Source organism: Hydra vulgaris, chromosome 07, assembly GCF_038396675.1.
Source record: "Hydra vulgaris chromosome 07, alternate assembly HydraT2T_AEP".
Classification (NCBI taxonomy): domain Eukaryota; kingdom Metazoa; phylum Cnidaria; class Hydrozoa; order Anthoathecata; family Hydridae; genus Hydra; species Hydra vulgaris.
The window spans coordinates 36,403,284-36,423,097 of record NC_088926.1 but is presented as its reverse complement, the minus strand read 5'-3'; the positions used below and the strand labels follow the sequence as shown (position 1 = coordinate 36,423,097).

Here is a 19,814-nt window from a genome sequence, read left to right as displayed (position 1 = left end):
ACGTTGGCACAACATCGGAAGCGTTGGTTTATTTTATCACTCAAGTGTTAACGTAGAACCAAAGTCGGGCCAACGTCGGAATACGACTGAATTTTTGCTTTTTTGAATACGTTCAGTGTGTTACCAGGTTTTAGTGCTGAAAAAAATTTCGGCCATTCTTAATAAATCCCGTTTTTGGTTAGCTGTGGGTTACGCAAAGAAGTTGTAAAGAAATTATTCTAAAACAAACAGATTAAATCACGAGAAGAAGTGGTCGTTATAGAACTCGGAAAGGTTGAATCACGAGAAAAAATGGTATTAAAAGAATCAATAAAAAGACTGAATCACGAGAAAAAGTAGTCGTTAAAGAACTCAGAAAGGTTGAACCACGAGGAGAAGTGGTATTAAAAGAATCAAAAAAGATTGAATCACGCGAAGAAGTGGTGGTGAAAAAAAATCCCCTTTGTTAGAATCCATTTGGCTAGAGAGATACAGGTATTTATTTTCATTTTTGTGTTTATTTAACTTTAAACTAGTAGTTTACTAATTATGTAGCTACATAATTTGTAAATAAACTTGTCTATATTACATTAAAGATAGTAGAATTTTTTAATTTTATATCAAGAACTTGAATACCCCATTTATTATCATGGCCTGAACGAAGTTTGTGCTGCTTCACTAAATTCTCCTCAGAGCAGCACTGATTGCAGGATAATCTACAAAATTGTGCAAAAAGGCTTCTATTAGGCTACCACATCATGCATTAAGACTTCATTTTATGCTCTTACGTTTTTATTTTATTCAAAAGATATATATTTCTTAATTAAAGTTGAATTGAATTGAATAAATTGAATTAAATTTCTTAATGTTCTTAAAAACTTTAAGTAATTTACTGTATTTATATATTTATAATAAGATGTAAAATTGGTAAAGATGTAAAATGCTAGAATGTTATAATAATAACAATAAAAATAATAATTTTTTTTTTGCTGTACACATACAATGTGGTGAATCTAACATCTGTAGATGTTAAACTTTGACGGCTTTTGGAAAAGTGCTTATTTTTTATTTTTCTCTGATAATGTGAAGACATTCACATTATCAGAGTTGATTATCTCTCCTGTTTAATTATTCCAATTGTTCACTGTTCTGTTTGTGTAGAAGTTAAATCTGGTAGAATGCAGTAGAATGTGTGAATTGCTTTTGCATTTTCTGAGTATGACCTTTTGTTATTGCATATTTAATTATTTTAGAAGGATGATTCCATTTAACTTTTACTTATTTTATAAAATTAAATCAAATCACCTCTTGCTCTTCTAATTTTTAAAGTAGTCAAGTTAAATCTTTTTAAAGTTTTGTTTTTTTGTAGTAACAATGATTAATAATATTATGCTACTAATATTATACGTTATAATTTAACTGATAATTGTTTAGAAGGCTGCTTCCTATGCAACAAACAGAAGAAGAGTGAAAATGAAAGTGATCTGGATAGCAATCCTGATGAAAAAGGTATTATCACATCTTTAGCTGAGTGGTGTGTTAATTTTAAAATTTCTTTGGTAGCTGTTGGAGAACTTCTTTTGTTACTAAGACCGTACTTTCCGTGCTTACCATTTTTTTACTTTTTTTAAAATTATAATATATTATATAACTTCTTGTCTCTGTATAGTATGTTTCTTTTGTATGTTTTGATTTTTCATTGTTTCATTTTTATTTACTAACACGTGTCATTATTTACTGAATGAAACTTTAGTTTAAATTTGTTTTTTCAGTTATGTCTTGTGAAGCATTTGTTTTGTAATTCATCATTTGTTACCATATCCCTCTCTAACAGCTGTTAAAGAGGGATATGGTAATGTATTTTATATGCATTTGCAGCATTTTAATGGTGATTGGAATTCATATATTATTTGTATATGAGAATTTTGAAGCATATTACTTCTAGTTTTTGCAGTAAAATACTGATACTATTTTAATAGTTTTCAATAATTTTTTGTTTAGATGTGGTATTAAAAAATGAAAGTGAAATATCAACGAATGTAGTAATTATTTAAAAAAAATTTATTTTGTCGCCATGTTTATGCAGGTAATATATCAAAAAAAATATTTTATGTTTTTATTTATGGACATTTTATTTGTATATTGTGCTTATATTTAACATATGTTTGTTATTAACTATTTTATTACTTAAATATAGATTTTATATTTTATGTGTGTGTGTGTCTATATATATGTATATATATATACATATATGTATATACATATATATATATATATATATATATATATATATATATATATATATATATATATATATATATATATATATATATATACATATATACATATATGTATATACATATATATATACATATATATATATATATATACATATACATATACATATATATATATATATATATATATATATATATATATATATATATATATATATATATATATACATATATGTATATATATATGTATATATATATATATATATATGTATATATATATATATATATACATATATGTATATATATATACATATATATATATGTATATATACATATATGTATATATATATACATATATATATATGTATATATATACACTCTCCCCCCCCCTCCAGATATATATATATATACTCTCCTCCCCCTCCAGATTTCTGAACAGTCTTTATTGACGAAACTTTGTGTAAAAAAATAAAAACTGATAAGTGTTTGGTAATATTTATAAACACAAAAATATATGAATACCTATAATTTCAGCAGTAGTTATGGCAACGCCTAAAGCTCATCAAACGAAAGATGCAAATTCAAAGATTTCCACCAAATTTTATAACGAGGAGCATTTGAACGTTGTTGTTAGTTTCAAGAGAAGTAAAGATGCAAGATTCGTAAAGATGATTAGCAGTCGAAAAGAACATTATTTTGTTAGAACATGTGTACAAATATTTTGACATAATTATATTGTTTATTACAACAAATATTGATTTTCTCTAATTATTTGTGTAATTTAAGTTGGTTCATTAATCAATGTTTTATTTTCGTTCATCAGCGTCAAATTTTATTCAAACTTATTTGGACATTACATTTTGTTCAACATTACAAAGAAATAGTTACGCTTTATTTAAAGAAATAGTTACCCTTTAGTTGAAAAAAGTTACACTTAAGTCAAATAAATAGTTTCAATTTGATTGCAAAAGCTTTCTTTTTGATTGAAAAGATGAGCACACTTTTTGAATCAAAATCAAAGTTTTTGCAAACAAGTAAAACTAATATTATTTGAGTTATAAGTTCGACCAACGTCAGCATGCGACGCTCGCCTAACATCGAAATCCGACGTTGGGCTAACGTTAGCCCAACGGTTGGTTGCGACGTCGCGCCGACTATCAAATCCACGTTGGCTCGATGTCGGTTGCCGACCATCGGCCAACGAATTTTTTGACGTTGGGCCAACGTCTATGTGCTATCTGGGCTGTCTTCGTTCATTGTTTAGAAAACAATAGTATTTAAACTTTAACACTGCTCATTAGGGTACAGTGAGGTTCTTATGTTTTTAAAAAAAATAAAGTTTACGCTTTAGAGTGTATTCTTATGTAAAATTAAATTTCAAGTTTTGGTATGGACCACTTTTTGATTAGAAAATGTCTTGATACCCAAATTTTCGCATTTAGACTAATTTAATTTATATTTAGACTGTTTAATTTAATTAAAATTAAATTAAATAGTCTATTAAATTTTTATATTAAATAGCATTTAGACTATTTAATTTAATTAAAATTAAATTAAATAGTATAAAGTAAATGTAACCCATTTTTATGTATTAGACTCTCATAATGGGCCCACTGCCGAATCAATTTTAAAATAAATTTTGACTTTGCTCTTCACAGTTTAAAATCATTAAAAGATTGTAGTCTACTATTATTTCATAAATTATGTCAAAAGCTTAGATTAGCCATTCATCCATCACTAGAATTTCAGAGTTCATTGGACCTGGAAAAGATTTTATTCCTAGTGAGCTGCCTACAAACAGAGCAGTTGTTGAAAAAATAATTTTATTGAAAGAACAAAAGAATATACGCCAAAGCAAATATTTTAACAGAGATCTTGCAAGCAATCAACTTCTACTTGTTTTTGCTCGATGAAAAAAAGCAAGTGTTAGGTTTTAGCAACCAGTTATTATTGGTGAGAAATTGTTATATTGTCAAACAAATACTCTTTGGGAGAAAATAGAAAATGTTGGGAAATAACTAAAGTAAAAATAAAAGAAGAACTTATTTTGAAATTAGATAAACTTATGGACCTCACCACATGTCCTCATACTACACTTCTATCTGAGATTAAGCTGTCTGGGTGTACTACCCAAAAAAGTTGTAAAAGTAAGGCACATATAAATTGCACCTGTATTTTTACTAAAAAATTCCAACTATGGAGCTCAGATGGTTATACAGTCAAAGAAATAAGACAGGTGAAAATTGTGACATGGAGATGGGACATGCTGATAAAATTGAGACAATAAAATATATAAAAAATCAAATGAGAAAAGTCAGTAAAAAAGAAGCTTATCAGAAAAGAAATAAAAAAATACTGGATGAGCAATTGTTTTTCAAGGTAAATATAAGTTCAAAGTAATGAATATTATATATACATATATATATATATATATATATATATATATATATATATATATATATATATATATATATATATATATATATATATATATATATATATATATATATATATATATATATATATATATAAGCTAGCATAAGGTAATTATTATTATTGTTTTATTGAGCAGCAAATGCTTAATAAAAATAAACATAAACTAGTTTTATTTTATAGGTTTAGAATTTCACCTGCCGCAATTGCATCAATTGCTACAAAGGATGCACCTATTCATCCAGATTATCCAGCTGAAAAGATTGCTAAAGGTGTTTATTTTTTTGCTAAGACAACGTAATTGTACTAAATCATGTTTAGTACTTAGAGCAGATAGTACTTCAATTAACACTGGCTGGAAAGGTGGTGCTATAGCGCTTATTGAAAAGCTCTTAGGTCACAAGTTCAAATGGATCATATGCATGCTTCATTTAAATGAGTTATTTTTGCGTCACCTAATAGAAGGAATTAATATACCAACATCATGTAGTACTGGATTTGTAGGTCCTGTGGGAAAATTTCTTTCTGGTGTTAATAAAATGGAGTATAATCCTTTTATTAACACTAAAATTCAATGCTCTTTCAGACGGAGAGAGCTTTGTTGACATTCCAGAAACAATACTAAAAAATATATCAACAGATCAAAAACAATTTTACAGAATGTGATAGGGTAAAAGAAATTGTGACTCCCTACATCCAGTTAGGAGCTTGATAAGTAAATCATGAAGGTATTTTAAACTGTTTTTTACCCCGTAATAATGCAGAAAACCGCAACTTTGCAGTTGACCATATTATGAAACAAAGGGGTAATGATATCCTTGGAAAAATTTGAGCAGCTGTGGCACAGTGGTTAGAGTTCTGGCTCAGAAACCAGAGGTCCGAGGTTCGACGCCGGCTCTAACCCAATAAGCGGCAATGGTAAGGAGGGAGGCGTGAACCTCTAGTTAAATGCTCTCCCGCGGTGCTCCGCGATAAGACCGTAAGGACTTCTGGAAGCACCTAAATAACCTAAAAAAAATAAATAAATATGCAAGTTCGACCAAGAAAAACACCTAAACTGAACTTTGCAGCAATTTCTCTTCAAGAGCTAGTTAAATGGAAAAACGAAGGAGTAAAAAACCTGTTTTCACTTGTTCGCTTACTAAAGATAAGTTTTTATTGCTAAGATTGACACATCTTAAGAACCCCACATCTAAACGTCATTAAAGTTGGCTCGCATCATGTTCAGGTACATAATGTTTTAATAAAATAATAATTTAAGGTATAGCTTGCCTGTATCCGGTTAAAGCTCATTTTAAAATGATATTTTTTTAAATACGAAATTAGGCTTTTCTTTGTAAATTTTAGGAACTATGCCTCGAAATTACAAAAGAAAAGAAAACAAGCTACACAAAAAAAGACATAGAAATAGCTGTAATTAAAGTAAAAAACCATGGATTTACCATAAGGAAGGCTTCAAAAATGTACAATATTCCATTAGGAACATTACATAAAAAAGTAAAGCTTGGGGATCAAGTTCCTAAAAAGCATGGCGGACAAACCAGACTTGATAGTAAAATTGAAAATTTATTTGTCCAAACAATTATTCATATGACTGACTGGAGAGTACCATTTGATTCGTTGGACATAAGACTTTTAGTCAAATCTTATTGTGATAAAGTGAAGATAAATGACGCTCGATTCAAAAATAATATGCCTAGGGTAGATTGGGTTCAGTCTTTCATAAAGAGACATTGTTTAACAAATAGGGTTGCAGACAATGTGAAACATAGTAGAGCCGTGGTAAACGAAGAAACCGTTAACAAATATTTTGATAATTTGTACCTAGACTTAAAGGATATACCTCGAGAAAATATTTACAACTATGATGAGACCAATATAACAGATAATCCAGGGTCCAAATCCGTTATTGTTCGTCGTGGCCATGGAAACCGTGTTGATAAAAAACAAAAATATTCAAAGCAGTCGACCAGTTTAATGTTTTCTGGCAATGCTATCGGAGAGTTTTTGCCGCCCATGGTTGTTTATAAAGCAAAGAATCTTTACCAGGGTTGGACTCAAGGTGGACCACCTGGAACTGTTTATGACATCACTCCTAATGGGTGGTTTGATAGTAGAACATTTACTAGATGGTTTATGGAAATATACTTACCTGTTGCTATTTCAAAAGCCGGAACAACATTGTTAATTGGGGATAATCTTGGTTTCCTTTTTTCTCCTGAAGTTATTGAAGCCACGATTCAACATAACATCAAGTTTATAACAATGCCCTCAAATGCAACTCATCTCTGTCAACCACTAGATGTTGCTGTATTTAGAGGATTAAAGCAGTCGTGGAGGAGTATTCTTTTGAAGTGGAGATTAGAAAGTCGTATCGAAGGAGCAATCCCGAAGGAACACCAACCTACGCTTTTAAATAAATTGAATAACACTTTGCGGCCAGAAGCTTTGATTAGCGGATTTCGAGCAACGGGGATCTACCCTATGGACAAAACAGAGGTTATAAAACGCCTTTAAGGAAAATATAAAGATCCTGGTGGTAAAAACACCGTAATGATTCTTAACGAATCTGTTTTAGATATTTTAAAAAATAATTTAGGATTAGGCGCAAATCCACCTGCAAAACGCAAACCACGTGGTCCAAAGGTGGAACCAGGTAAAAGAATTCATTGTTTAGTAAAGTCAATGCCATCAAGTTCAACAGAGCTTAACAACAACACAGATAGTAATTGGTACTGTGCTTTATGTAACAAAAAGTGGGTAGTGTTAAGCAATGATGTATGGATTCAATGCGATAATTGCATTAAATCATATCACCTCCAGTGTTGTGGCCTCATTTATGATAAAGATTATTTTTATGAGCTCAATATTGAAAATATCAACTTTGTATGCAGCATGTGTGAATCATTTGAGAAATTGAAGGATAGTGACAGTTGATGTGCTATTTTATGTAGGATAGCTTTGTAAATATTGTGATACATGTAAATATATTAAAAAAACTAGGTTTTAAAAGTAGTATGTTAATTTTTTAACATGAACTGAATTTAAAAAAAATTATTCTATTTACAATAAACTTTCTGTTATCTGTTTGATCTTTAACAGTACTTTCCCCCATTGTATTATTGTAATATAGCCTTAATTTAGGGTATGAAAACGATGTGTAGTGTTCAAAGTCACCCCAAATCGGCTGTTCATTTTCACCCCGTTTCGGAAATACGTATATACTCGAGTAAAACCAGAAAACTAAGGCATTTACTTCATAGTGTTGATCAGGCTTACAACTTTTACAGAAAGCTGAAAAGTATAATGTTCTGTTGCAAAAAAAATGGTAGTGATTAGGCAAACAGTTTTCTTCCATGATGCAAAAATGTTCAAAAAGCGTTCGTAGTTCCCCCCATTCACGGTATCTTTTCGGAAACTCGCGATTAGCGCTAATTCTTTCTTAATTTAAAGTTTTCGGAAAATATAAAGAGTACATTTCGTGCATCATTAAAAATATTTTATGTAAATATATTTATCGTATTAAATGCTTTAAATCATGTTATCGAATCTGATTATATTCTGGTAAGATATTATTTGATTCTGGGAATTATTTTTATCATCAAAACTTGTTTTTTTTTCCTTGCATTAAGAATTTTCGAAAATTGTTTTTGCTTAAATGTTATGATTTGTTAAGATAATCAATTTGATTTTATTTATAACGATTTATGCTATGATTTGTTAAGATGATTTTATTTATAACGATTTATATTATGATTTGTTAAGATGATTACATTTATAACGATTTATGTTATGATTTGTTAAGGTGATTTTATTTATAACGATTTATGTTATGATTTGTTAAGATGATTTTATTTATAACGATTTATGTTATGATTTGTTAAGATGATTATATTTATAACAAAATCATTATCTTAACAGTTAGTAGTTTAAAGTGGAAGTAAGAATGATTCATTGTTTTATATTTAAAAAAAAATAAAGCTCTCACAAACTTTTTTTATGACTAGAATGTTTATTCATGACGTGGTTATCTTATAAACTTTTTTTATAAACTATACCTTTTTTCCTATTTTAAACTGTACGGAAGTGATAAATCCATGGAAACTTTTAGCAAATCTTCCAACTATGGAAGATTTGCTAAAAGCACTTCTAGACCCGTTTACCAAGTTCAGTTTTTATGCTGTTAATATATTTAGGTTGTCTTATGTTGGGAATAGAACACATTGATTTGAGTGCTTTGCTCCAGAAGGTTACTTATCTTTGATCAGAAATAAAATAGTTTCTGAGTTTCAAAAAAAAAAAATTAAAGGAATGGCGACCAAACATAAAAAATACTCAAATTAGTTCATTTTGAAATACCTTAAGAATTTTAGAGTACATCAGGACAATTATAGTATCCCCAACTATTTCAAACTTATTTCAAAATATTTTATTGTAAAAAATAAATATAGTAGACCACGAAGATGGTTATCAGTTTGGTTTTTAATAGTAGCATTCTACAACTTTAAGTAAAAGTTATTTAAAGAAAGATATTAGCTGCACATCTAGAGGTAATCATGTATCTACATCTTTTACAGATTTTAATAAATATTTGATAATATTGATTACTGGTTAATGTTTTGCAATTAATTATTCCAAGAAATACAAAAAAGTGTTGTGAGTCGGCTTGCATTCTCAGGGTGTCCAGTCTAGTGAAAAAACTAGAAAAACTGTTGTTTTTGAAAACATATTGGAAAAACTGGGGAAAAATTGTTTGTTTTCAGTATCATTGTTACTGTAAAGACTGTAAAATTTCAGCTGTAAATATTTTCTGTTGAGTAGTTTAATTAGTGTTCATCCAATAAAAACTATAATTTAGTTAAAATTTGTCTTAAATAAAAAAAAAAGTAAAAATTAAAAAAAGAAAAAGACTAAAAATTGATCTTAAAAAGTATACTCTAAGTATATACTATATTAAGATACTTAATATTAATAATACTTAAATCTACTAGTGTTCATTCATACTATTATAACTATATATAGTGTTATGAATACATTTTGTATTGTTATTGTTTATGTAGTTATTATTAATATTTAATACAGTAGTTTACATTAAAAAGTGAATCCTTTTTAATGCAAAAAATTGTTCCATTTCTAAAATTGATGTCACAAATGTTGCCAAATGATCCAAGTCCAATCAATATGCTTCATATTTTGAAAAAACTTATGATCATCTATATTAACAAGCATTTATCATGGCATTATCAGCCATTCAAAAAAGGTCAACTAAATCAGCTATTCACCTACTGCTATCTAGGTGGAGTACATCTTTAAATAAACTTTTTTTTTATTAGTAATGCTAGACCTTAAAAAAGCTTTTAAAATAATCAAAACAAAACAAAAAAAATTTGAAAATATAATACTCAATACTAATACTCTGACCTCATCTATTTATAATAGATATGAATATTATATATAAAAAAAATCTTTATTATTTTTGTTGTTAATGATGACAATGATTAATTAATTTATTTTGCTTCTGATGGTTTGTTTAGTTTTGATGACACGTTGGCTATTGGTGCAAACCTCAAAATAGCTGCTTGTCAATTAAAGCAATATATAAAAGTATTTTTAAATTGGTAAAAAATAACCCATAAAATGGGCATGCTTATTGTAATTTCAAAAACAAAAAGAGATAATTTCACAAATAAAAATAAAAATGTATAAAAGATCTTGAATGACAGTAAATGAATTGATTAGTGATTGTGTGAGATATTTAGGTTTTCAGATTGATTACCAACTGAGTGAGGTATTTAGGTTTTCAGGTTGATTACCAACTTATTTTTGCTGAACGTATCGATTACATATCAATTAAAAAGCTGCTACAATAAACACTCTTTAATCCTTAATAACTCAAAACTACTTAACAATTTTTTATGCTAATGTGTTGTTGTTTGATTGTAATGGTGATTAGTATTGGTTATCATTATTATCAGATGATAATAAGTATCATTGTTATCATTGTTATTGGATGGTAATAAATATTGGTTTCATTGTTATTAGATATTAATAAGTATTGATTATCATTGTTATCGGATGGTGATAAGTATTGGTTATCATTGGCAACCCTTAGAATTAGGAAAATTAAGGTCGGCTATATTTTCCCCACTTTAATTTGTTAAAGATTGGTATCAGGTCAGCAAAAAAAATTTGACACAAAGATTTTACTATTAAACATAGAAACAAGGTCAGTGATTTTTAGCTGACCTAAAGCACTAGATCAGCAGTTAGGTCCGCATTTAGCCCTCGAAATTAGGGTTACCAACCCTATTTCCGAGGGCTGCATTGGTATCGAATTATCATTGGGTTGGTTGTCATTGTTATCAGATTAAACTGAGTGATTAAAAATGAATTGAAAAAATAGTTTTAAAATTTTTACTTCCAAATTCTTCACTGTTACATGTTGACATTTCAAAATTAAATGATCTTACTTGATGCTCAATTGAATTTATTTTGCGGTGATATAAGCAGATTCATTCAGTGAAAAAAAGAAAGGATTTATAGATAATTATAAAGCAAAGTCTATCATGCACTCTATAAAGATAAATTAATGTCTGTTGCAGAGAGATATTGCAAGAAAATTTAAATGCAGCCAAGCTTTGGTAGGAAAAGTACTTAGATCTCAAGAATATACAGCACATCATAAAAAGAAAACTCCTAAGCATTTATGGAGAAATTAAAGCAATTTGTCATTCAAAAAAGCAATATAAACTTTTAAACTGAGAAAATCTATGCATGATTGAAGACAATAATATCTATTGTTAAAAGACTTAACAAATGCCAGGCTGGCAATTTTTATATCTGTTGAAAGATAGATGTCACCAAAAACTTCAATTATATTCAGATTGAGAAATTAGCTCCCAAGTTACTTATATGGCAGGCATTCTGCTCTTGATGTTTAAAAGGTACTCCATAAATTACTTGTAAAACATTAAACATGGATTTGCATACAAAAGAACTCTTAAAGAAATGCCTCTTGCCAGTTTTTAAAAAGCATGAAATGCCCAAGAATACAACTACTCCAAAAAGTCTCTAGAATGGTATGAACAAAATGGCCTTGAATCTGTACCTATAGAAGCAAATCTTCAAAATCTAAAATATCCTAAGCAATGAGTTATTGAAAGTAATTTATCAATTATAAAAGGATTCTTGCTGAAAAGCTAGAGATTAACTTCAGATAAAAAAGATTTCAAGAATAAATTAATATTAGCTTCAAAACTCAAAGCAAGATCCAGCACAAGATGTCATGTTCTCGTATAAATATTTGGTTTCTATCTAAGCATCCAATAAAAAGTTATTGAATAAATAATTCAATTAGTTTAATTGTGTCAAAAAATTACAAAAACCTTTTAAGTTGTTTTTGAGTAATTATCAATTAAAGGGTGTTGAATTTCATGGATTTCAAATGATATTTAACTGAATGAGTAAAGTAATATTTAAAACCTACATCGCTTTGCACTATGAATACTGTGCCTCTATTATTTTAGATATATATAATAAATACTTACTTGAGTAACTTAAGCTACAAAAACAAGACCATGAGAAACAATATACAGAATTTAGAATTTAGAATAGTTTTTAAATCATTATGTTACATTCATAAATGAAAAAATGAAATAAGTTCATAATATGAACTTATATCATTTTAAAAGAACATAAATTACACAACCTAAACAAGCTAGTTTTTTCACATTGTTATCAATCCAATAACAAATACAAATAATACAATCCAAAAATAAAAACCAGAACAGAAGTTATTATTTGTTAATATTTTTAAACTATATTATAAAACTACACTTTTTTAGTGAGCTAAACACAAAAAACTTTATTAAAAAAATTATTCAAACAATAAAATTAAATTAGATTGTAATATACTATTAATATAAAAAGAATTAATTTAACTTAATGTAAAAGTTTTCTTACATGTAGTTAAATTGTATATCTTTTTATCTTTTACAAACAACTATTTCCCTAGTAACTTCCATCTCGATTAATACTGGTTTGTAAACTATATGCATATAAACAAACCGTAAAATGTTGATGGCTTTAATTTTAATTGTATAGTTTACAAAATTTTTCAGTGTGATATGATACACATTGATTATTCACTGTGTTTTTCCAGTTATAATTATATTGTTAGATTTTATTTTTGTATTACTAGTAATACCAAATTATTATCAATTTTTATCATTTTATCAATATTAAAAAGGAAGATGACAATCTTTTCTGTTTAATTTGAACATTTAGAAATGTGAATGTGAACATGAACATTTAGAAGTGTGAATGTGAACATGAACATTTAGAAGTGTGAATGTGAACATGAACATTTAGAAATGTTAAGGTGAACATGAACATTTAGAAATGTGAATGTGAACATAAACATTTAGAAATGTGAATGTGAACATGAACACTTTGAAATTTGAGATTTAAACAGAGATTAATCTCATGTACTTAAAAGTTTTGAAAAAAAATAAAAAAATAAACAAAAGTAATATTTTTTTTAGCACACTTATGATTAATGCATGTGCAATACTGAATTTTAAACTGTAAGTATTTTGTTTATGTTAATGCTTATTAAAATTTTTTTTAATTATTAAAAATGTTATTATTTAAAAATTGTAAACATTTCAAATCATTTCATTATAACTCTTTTGTTAAGTTTTTTTTTTTGGCAATTTAATTACTTATAATACTAACAATATCCAATTTATAAATTTGGTGAATAAAACAAAACATAAATCAAAACAATAAATGCTTTACAAAAAAGTTTCAAGATTGTTTATAGTTAATAAAGATGTTTATTTATAATAAATCATTTTTTGAATTTTTTTTATATTTTAATTTTTTAAAAACAAAGCAACAGTAAGTTGCTTTGTTTAATCAAAATTTTGTTGGTAATTTTCAAAATTTAGGAAATTAAATTAAAATTAGGATGTTTAGAACCATCCTAATTTTAAGTTCTAATTAAACTCTAAAATTAGCATGGTTTAAAGTTAAAAATTCATTTTCATATTATAATGGCAAAAGTTTTAAAAATTGATTGAATACCAAAATCAAAAAAAAAATAAAAATAAAATAGTTGATAAAAAATTCAAAACATAAGTTGATATTTTGAAAGAGCTTTTGTTGTTGTTTGTAAAATTAATGCATATTTTATAAATTTTTGTTCTACAAATGTTTTACAAAGTTAAACTTTTCAATTTTTTTTTAATTAAAATAGCTTTATTTAAAGATATATAATGCATAAATATAGATTTAAACATGAAATTATATTTTTTTTACAAATTTTTTGCAAATAAAGTATAAAGGAATCAAATTCAAAATTAGTTTCCTAATCAAAGTGATGACTTTTTATCTAGACAGAAATATATAGGTGTGTCATTAGTAAATAGAGCTACTTTTAAGATTATAAGCAAAGTACTTAGTATAGATAAGGCACAACACAGGACCAAGGGTGGAATCATGGGTACTCCAGAGGTTATTGGAAATGAAGGAGAATATTGTTAATCAACGACAACACTGTGGTTAGAAAGGATTCTAAACGCAGTCTTAATACTGTGGTTAGAAATTTCTTTTTACATACTGACAGCCTTTGATATGTTAAGAAAAAAAGGTAGGAGAGATGAATGTTAAACTTGTTTTTGTTATTTAAATTCTTAAAGATTTTCTTAAAGTCATTAGAACATAATTTCTGAGAAAAAAATACAAAATTTAGTAATCTGAGAATAATGGACATTGGTGTCTAGTAACACCTTTTGTGTCAATTTCTTGCAATGACCAAGAAAACATTTGTTTTTCCAAGAGTTGTTCTTGTAGAAAGTTGTTTTTGTAGAAAGTTGTTCTTATATAAAGTTGTTCTTGCAGAAAGTTGTTCTTGTAGAAAGTTTTTCTTGTAGAAATTTGCTCTTGTAAAAAGTTATTCTTGTAGAAAGTTTTTCTTGTAGAAATTTGTTCTTGTAAAAAGTTATTCTTGTAGAAAGTTGTTCTTGTAGAAAGTTGTTCTTGTAAAAAGTTATCTTGTAGAAATTTGTTCTTGTAGAAATTTGTTCTTGTAAAAAGTTATTCTTGTAGAAAGTTGTTCTTGTAGAAAGTTGTTCTTGTAGAAAGTTGTTCTTGTAGAAAGTTGTTCTTGCAGAAAGTTGTTCTTGTAGAAAGAATAAATGACTATAATTAGAAATTGTATAAGAAGGAGAAAGCATTAAGAGCAAGGCTTAACTAAAACCAACAAAAAGGAATAAAAGCTTTCATGCCTACTAAAATTTATAATATTATAATGGATGCGCAGTTTTTGGCAAATGAGACAAAAAGTATCAACACAAAGACCATCACAACGAAAATCACTAAAAAAATCTAATGAGGTTGTAAGAAGCGCAATGACAAGGTGAATATGTTGAAGAAGTACAAGATAAAAGTTTTAATTACATCATAGTATGTTAGAACCACTTAAAAGAGCTAGGGTCAGAGACAAAATATAGAAGAAATAAAAGATAGAAGTATTAGTGAAAGCACATAATAGTATATTCTGAAGATTCAAATTTAGTTTAAAGCTATTACGTGAATTGATTATTGAAGCTGTTGTAAATCAAAGAAATGGCCATCAACATTATGATCCAGAAGAAACAGATGAAACAGTCAAAATAAATTAATCTCAAAAAAAGCAAGTAAGTCTGGTGAAAAAGTTGCTTCAAAGACCACAAATGTTGGTATAGAATAGATTAAAACATTTTATTCATAATGATGTTATTTGTTTTTTTTAAAGATATTTTTAGTTACTTGATGTTTTTAATTAATAGAGAATCAATTATTGATAAGTATATCATACCCTTAGCAACAACCTATGCAGCTATATTATTTCTGCTAATTGATTCAAAGTTGTAACAAAAAACTTTTCATGTGGCCTTAACAATACACACTAAAAGCACCAAAAGAGAAACCTTCCATGTGCAACATTGCACTGTTAATACTTTTTGCCTAAGAGGCTTTCTTCAAGATAGTAACCAGATGCAGTTATTTTCTTCCCAGGATGAGTTTTTTTTATTGAGACTAATCTTTACCTAAAAATAAGTTAACAATTAGCTTCTCCTAACCTCTTTCTGAACAGCAGGAACAACAAATATAAATAAGACAGACAATGCACCTAAACAGTACTAACAATAATAATAATAAAAATAATAAATTGTTATATAAATACTAATATGAACTAAGATAAACAAAAAAATATATCACTAAACAAAAAATAAATCAAACAAAAAATACATTAAAAAAATAAAAAGTACGCATACAACAATGAAAGGCCTCAGAATGGAAAAAAAACATTAATGCCAATGTGTAAACATAATTTGTGTAGTGATTAAGTAATAAACATCTCCTCAGAGTCGCGTCTATTATTACTGGCGTTTCGATGAGGATCAGCACTTGTAACTAGTTTATCCCGTCAGACAAACATCATTGCCACTTATGCTTTACCCCGCGACTCTTTCTGAATTTGAATCTGAAATTTTATGACAAAAACACAAGGCAGGTTGTATTGGATTACATGTAGCAGGGTTGTACTGAATTACATGTATACCAGTAGCAGGTTGATCATTATGATCTTAATACTGACTTAAGTTGAATGCTTTTAAATATTTTGAAGGATAGAAATCTTTTGAAGGATAAAAATTTTCTGAGGGATAGAAATCTTTTGAAGGGTAGACATTTTTTGAAAGATAGAAAAACAAATGTGCAACAGTATTAACTAGAACGTAGTTAAGATTGCGTTAACTGGTATTCTAGCAACCAAATAATATTGTTTCACAATAGTTTATAATTAGATACAGCATGTTAATAAAATTTTATTATATTTATAAAATATTTAGAAAAAAAAGATCAAGTGGTGATTCATTTACTGAAGAAGAACCTGGAGCTGGTATACTATACTTAATTCGATATATTTTATTAAATTTTTGTGTTTTTGGTTATCTTATGCTTAATAAATTATTGTTAAATGTTTTGATTTTATACCAATGTGATAAGGTCTTTAAAACAGTTCTTTGAAATTTCCATTTTTCAAAAAGTATATGTTGAATTTTGATAGCAAAAATTGTCATTGGTTTATAGGAGCTCTATTTTTAAAATAACTTTTTCTTCATTCAATTGATTCAAAAAATGATTTATGAAATGTTCTTTTTAATGCTTTTTGTAAAACATCAAATTTCTAAAACATTAAATTCAATGCATAAGTATACAAATCAAACATCAAGATACATATCAGATTTGGAAGAAAAGTTGTTGCAGTGCTCTAATCATTCAGTTTTTAACTTGTGTAGACTTTTGACTTCTTGATATATTTGATTAATTCAGTAATTATGCAGTCCTGATGATAATTTAAATATTTGATAAATTCTCACATTGTTACCACCATGTTTGATAAATTCTCACATTGTAACCACCATATTTGATAAATTCTCAAATTATAACCACCATATTTAATAACTTCTCAGATTGTAACCACCATATTTGATTAATTCTCACATTGTAACCATATTTTACTTAACTCGTTGCAACCACCATATTTAACTAAGTCATAAAAATATGCTCCACCAAAATCAAGATGAGGATTTAAAATTTATAACAAAATTATATTCTACTGGTTTTTAACTGATTAATTTTATTCTACAAAGACTTTTTTTGCAGCAAAATTTTTTTTAAATACATTTTAAATTAACTCCTATTAAATAATTTAAGTAATTAATTTAATACTAATTAATTTAATATTAATTAATTCAATATTAATTAATTCAATATTAATTAATCTAAGCTAATAATTCATCCACCTCCTTTTTTAAGATGGATTGCAAATATTCCATTGGACAAGATTCAACCAACTTAAATTCTTTTGTTATAAAACTCAAAGTTCTTAATATATTGTTCTATTTATGAAGTGTTAAAACTTATTAAGCTAATAATTCATCCACTTCATTACATCATCCATTTCATCGCACTGTCCGCTTACTCGCACCATCAGCTCCATCATATCATCCTCATCTACATCATCCTCATTTACATCCTTATCCACATCATTATTTAAATGTATCTACTTCACCACATTATCATTTAAATGCATCCCCCTCATTGCATATGAACATCTGAATGAACATCACTCCATATCATATGAGTACATCCACTACATTATATCATCATTTAAACAAGTTAAGGCTTTAGTTAAAAAACGTTGTTCTACATTTACTAAAGTTTACAGATGTTAAAGTTGTCATTTAAAGAAGTTTTGAATGTTTCTGTTATTTATTTATTTACAACGATTTTGTAATTAAAGATTTTTTATCATAAAGAAAAAGCTAATAACAATTTAGGAGGTGTAGTTATCTTAAAGTTTTTAAGGCTTATGATGTATCAGCTGTTATTATAATTGGTATTCATGTACAGTACTGATCTATAACACAGATTAACAAGTTTATTCTAATATGCAATCCTTTTTCTTTTATCACATTAAGTTTTAAAAAATATATAGGTTTAAATCCCTAATATTTGGGGTAGAATCTTTAAACCAAACAAATTTAAAACAATTTTAACAAAATGCTTCTTAGCAATAATAAAAATTTATTACAAATTTTATTTAAATATTATTTAAAAAACCTATATAAAAATATATGCTTCTCAGACCCAGATTGACACACTTTAAACAATTTTTTTTTTCTATATTAATATATTAAAGATTTTAATTATTAAAACTTTAAAGACTTAAACTAATATATTTTTGGAGCTTGTGAAGAAGAAAAAGTGCTGCATGTTTGAAATTAAAGTGAGAAATGCAATACGAAAAACGTATTGCTTGCTCGGCAACAGAAAATAAAGTTTTATGTTAACCTGTGTACAATACACCAAATTTATTATTTTTAATAATAAATTTGGTGTATAAATAATAGACTTTAGGGAGTTGTTTTAACTAGATTTTTTCCTTTAAAAAATTTTTTTTTTTTTTTAGTTGACAAGATACGAGAATTCCTATTAAACTTACGATATTTTAGAGTTTTCATTGGTCTATGGAATGTAATAATAATGATCATGATGTTTGTGTAAGTTTTGATTGATAATTTCTGATAAGTCTTGATGTTTCAAAAATAATGATTTTGTACATTTGAAAAATATTTAAAATAATAACGATTTAAATTATTTTTTTAGGGTATTTTCCAGTTGAATAGAAAACGTAATTTTACTGGAAGAAAAATCTCAAAAAGAAAAATGTATTTTCCAAAAATTACAATATATTTTGATTTAACTATTTATAATAATTATTAAAAAATAATTTTTTTTTTAAATATTGAAACAATTTTCTCGTATTTTGCTTTGAAATTTGTTTTTAATGTCGCATCAAATAGGACCAAGATCAGTGTCACTAACCAACGTTTCTTCATAATTACGTCATTTTTAACATTTTTATCCAACAAGATAAATTTTTTACCTCGTGACACCTTGAATTAATGGTGCTATATTGTTTTTATGGTTAATAGCCTTATCGTATTATCCTTTATAATTTAATTTTATTAAGTTTAAGATATGTGGCATTTTAGCACTCAAAATATAAAAAACCCTAAACGATATATATAATATTATGTACAAGAAATAATACAGATAAAAAATATCTCAACATCACAAAAAATTGCTTGACCTAGGATCGAACATTGTTTCTGTTCTGAGTGAAGTTCTATATACAACAACTTTGAAATTAAAATATTCAAACAAAAATACTGATGCAAATAAACTTAGACAAAATGCACTTCGATTTTAAAAATTATATAAACCTGTTTCTGCAAATTTAAAGAAGTTTCAGTTAAAAAGTCTCAAAGAACTAGCAATACAATTAATATTTATCTTTTTGACAAAGAATCAGGCTTAGCTTGAATAAATAAAAATGATGCCCTTTAAAAAAATTTAAAGAACGGCTTTGAAAATCTAAAATTATAAACTATGATTCAACTTAAAAACTCTCTCGCAAGGTTCATAATACTTTAAGAAATTTGAAAACAAAGTTTCCAAAAAATGAATATACATTAATTTTCCCAAGTGATGGTACTTCTCTACGCTTATATGTTGTCATTAAAGCATATAAAGCTTTAAAAAAACATT

At 26.9% G+C, this 19,814-nt stretch overlaps 2 protein-coding genes and 1 long non-coding RNA gene across 3 annotated transcripts; all 3 read left to right on the top strand.

Annotated features, from left to right (window-relative positions):
* Positions 1-2,932, top strand: LOC136082173 (uncharacterized). The gene is made up of 4 exons (XR_010639466.1): positions 1-474; positions 1,414-1,488; positions 1,981-2,065; positions 2,751-2,932. It is a non-coding gene; the product is annotated as an uncharacterized LOC136082173 (long non-coding RNA).
* Positions 2,933-5,676: 2,744 nt separating this feature from the next.
* Positions 5,677-7,166, top strand: LOC136082729 (uncharacterized). Its single transcript, XM_065802152.1, has 2 exons — positions 5,677-5,760; positions 5,997-7,166. The coding sequence occupies exons 1-2, from the start codon at positions 5,677-5,679 to the stop codon at positions 7,164-7,166; spliced, it is 1,254 nt and encodes a 417-aa protein (XP_065658224.1).
* A 912-nt stretch (positions 7,167-8,078) lies between these two features.
* LOC136082442 (protein SMIM7 homolog) lies at positions 8,079-19,040 on the top strand. The gene is made up of 5 exons (XM_065801766.1): positions 8,079-8,213; positions 13,193-13,234; positions 16,547-16,596; positions 18,673-18,763; positions 18,870-19,040. The coding sequence occupies exons 1-5, from the start codon at positions 8,188-8,190 to the stop codon at positions 18,883-18,885; spliced, it is 225 nt and encodes a 74-aa protein (XP_065657838.1). The 5' UTR covers positions 8,079-8,187; the 3' UTR covers positions 18,886-19,040.
* The last annotated feature ends 774 nt before the right edge of the window (positions 19,041-19,814 follow it).

Coding starts and splice junctions, on each gene's coding strand:
- LOC136082442 (XM_065801766.1), top strand. CDS start 8,188: ATGTTATCGAATCTGATTATATTCTG. Junction 8,214..13,192: donor TCGAATCTGATTATATTCTG/GTAAGATATTAT, acceptor TATTTTTTTTAG/CACACTTATGATTAATGCAT. Junction 16,597..18,672: donor TGAAGAAGAACCTGGAGCTG/GTATACTATACT, acceptor TTTTTTTTTTAG/TTGACAAGATACGAGAATTC.
- LOC136082729 (XM_065802152.1), top strand. CDS start 5,677: ATGCAAGTTCGACCAAGAAAAACACCTAAACTGAACTTTGCAGCAATT. Junction 5,761..5,996: donor TTAAATGGAAAAACGAAGGA/GTAAAAAACCTG, acceptor TGTAAATTTTAG/GAACTATGCCTCGAAATTAC.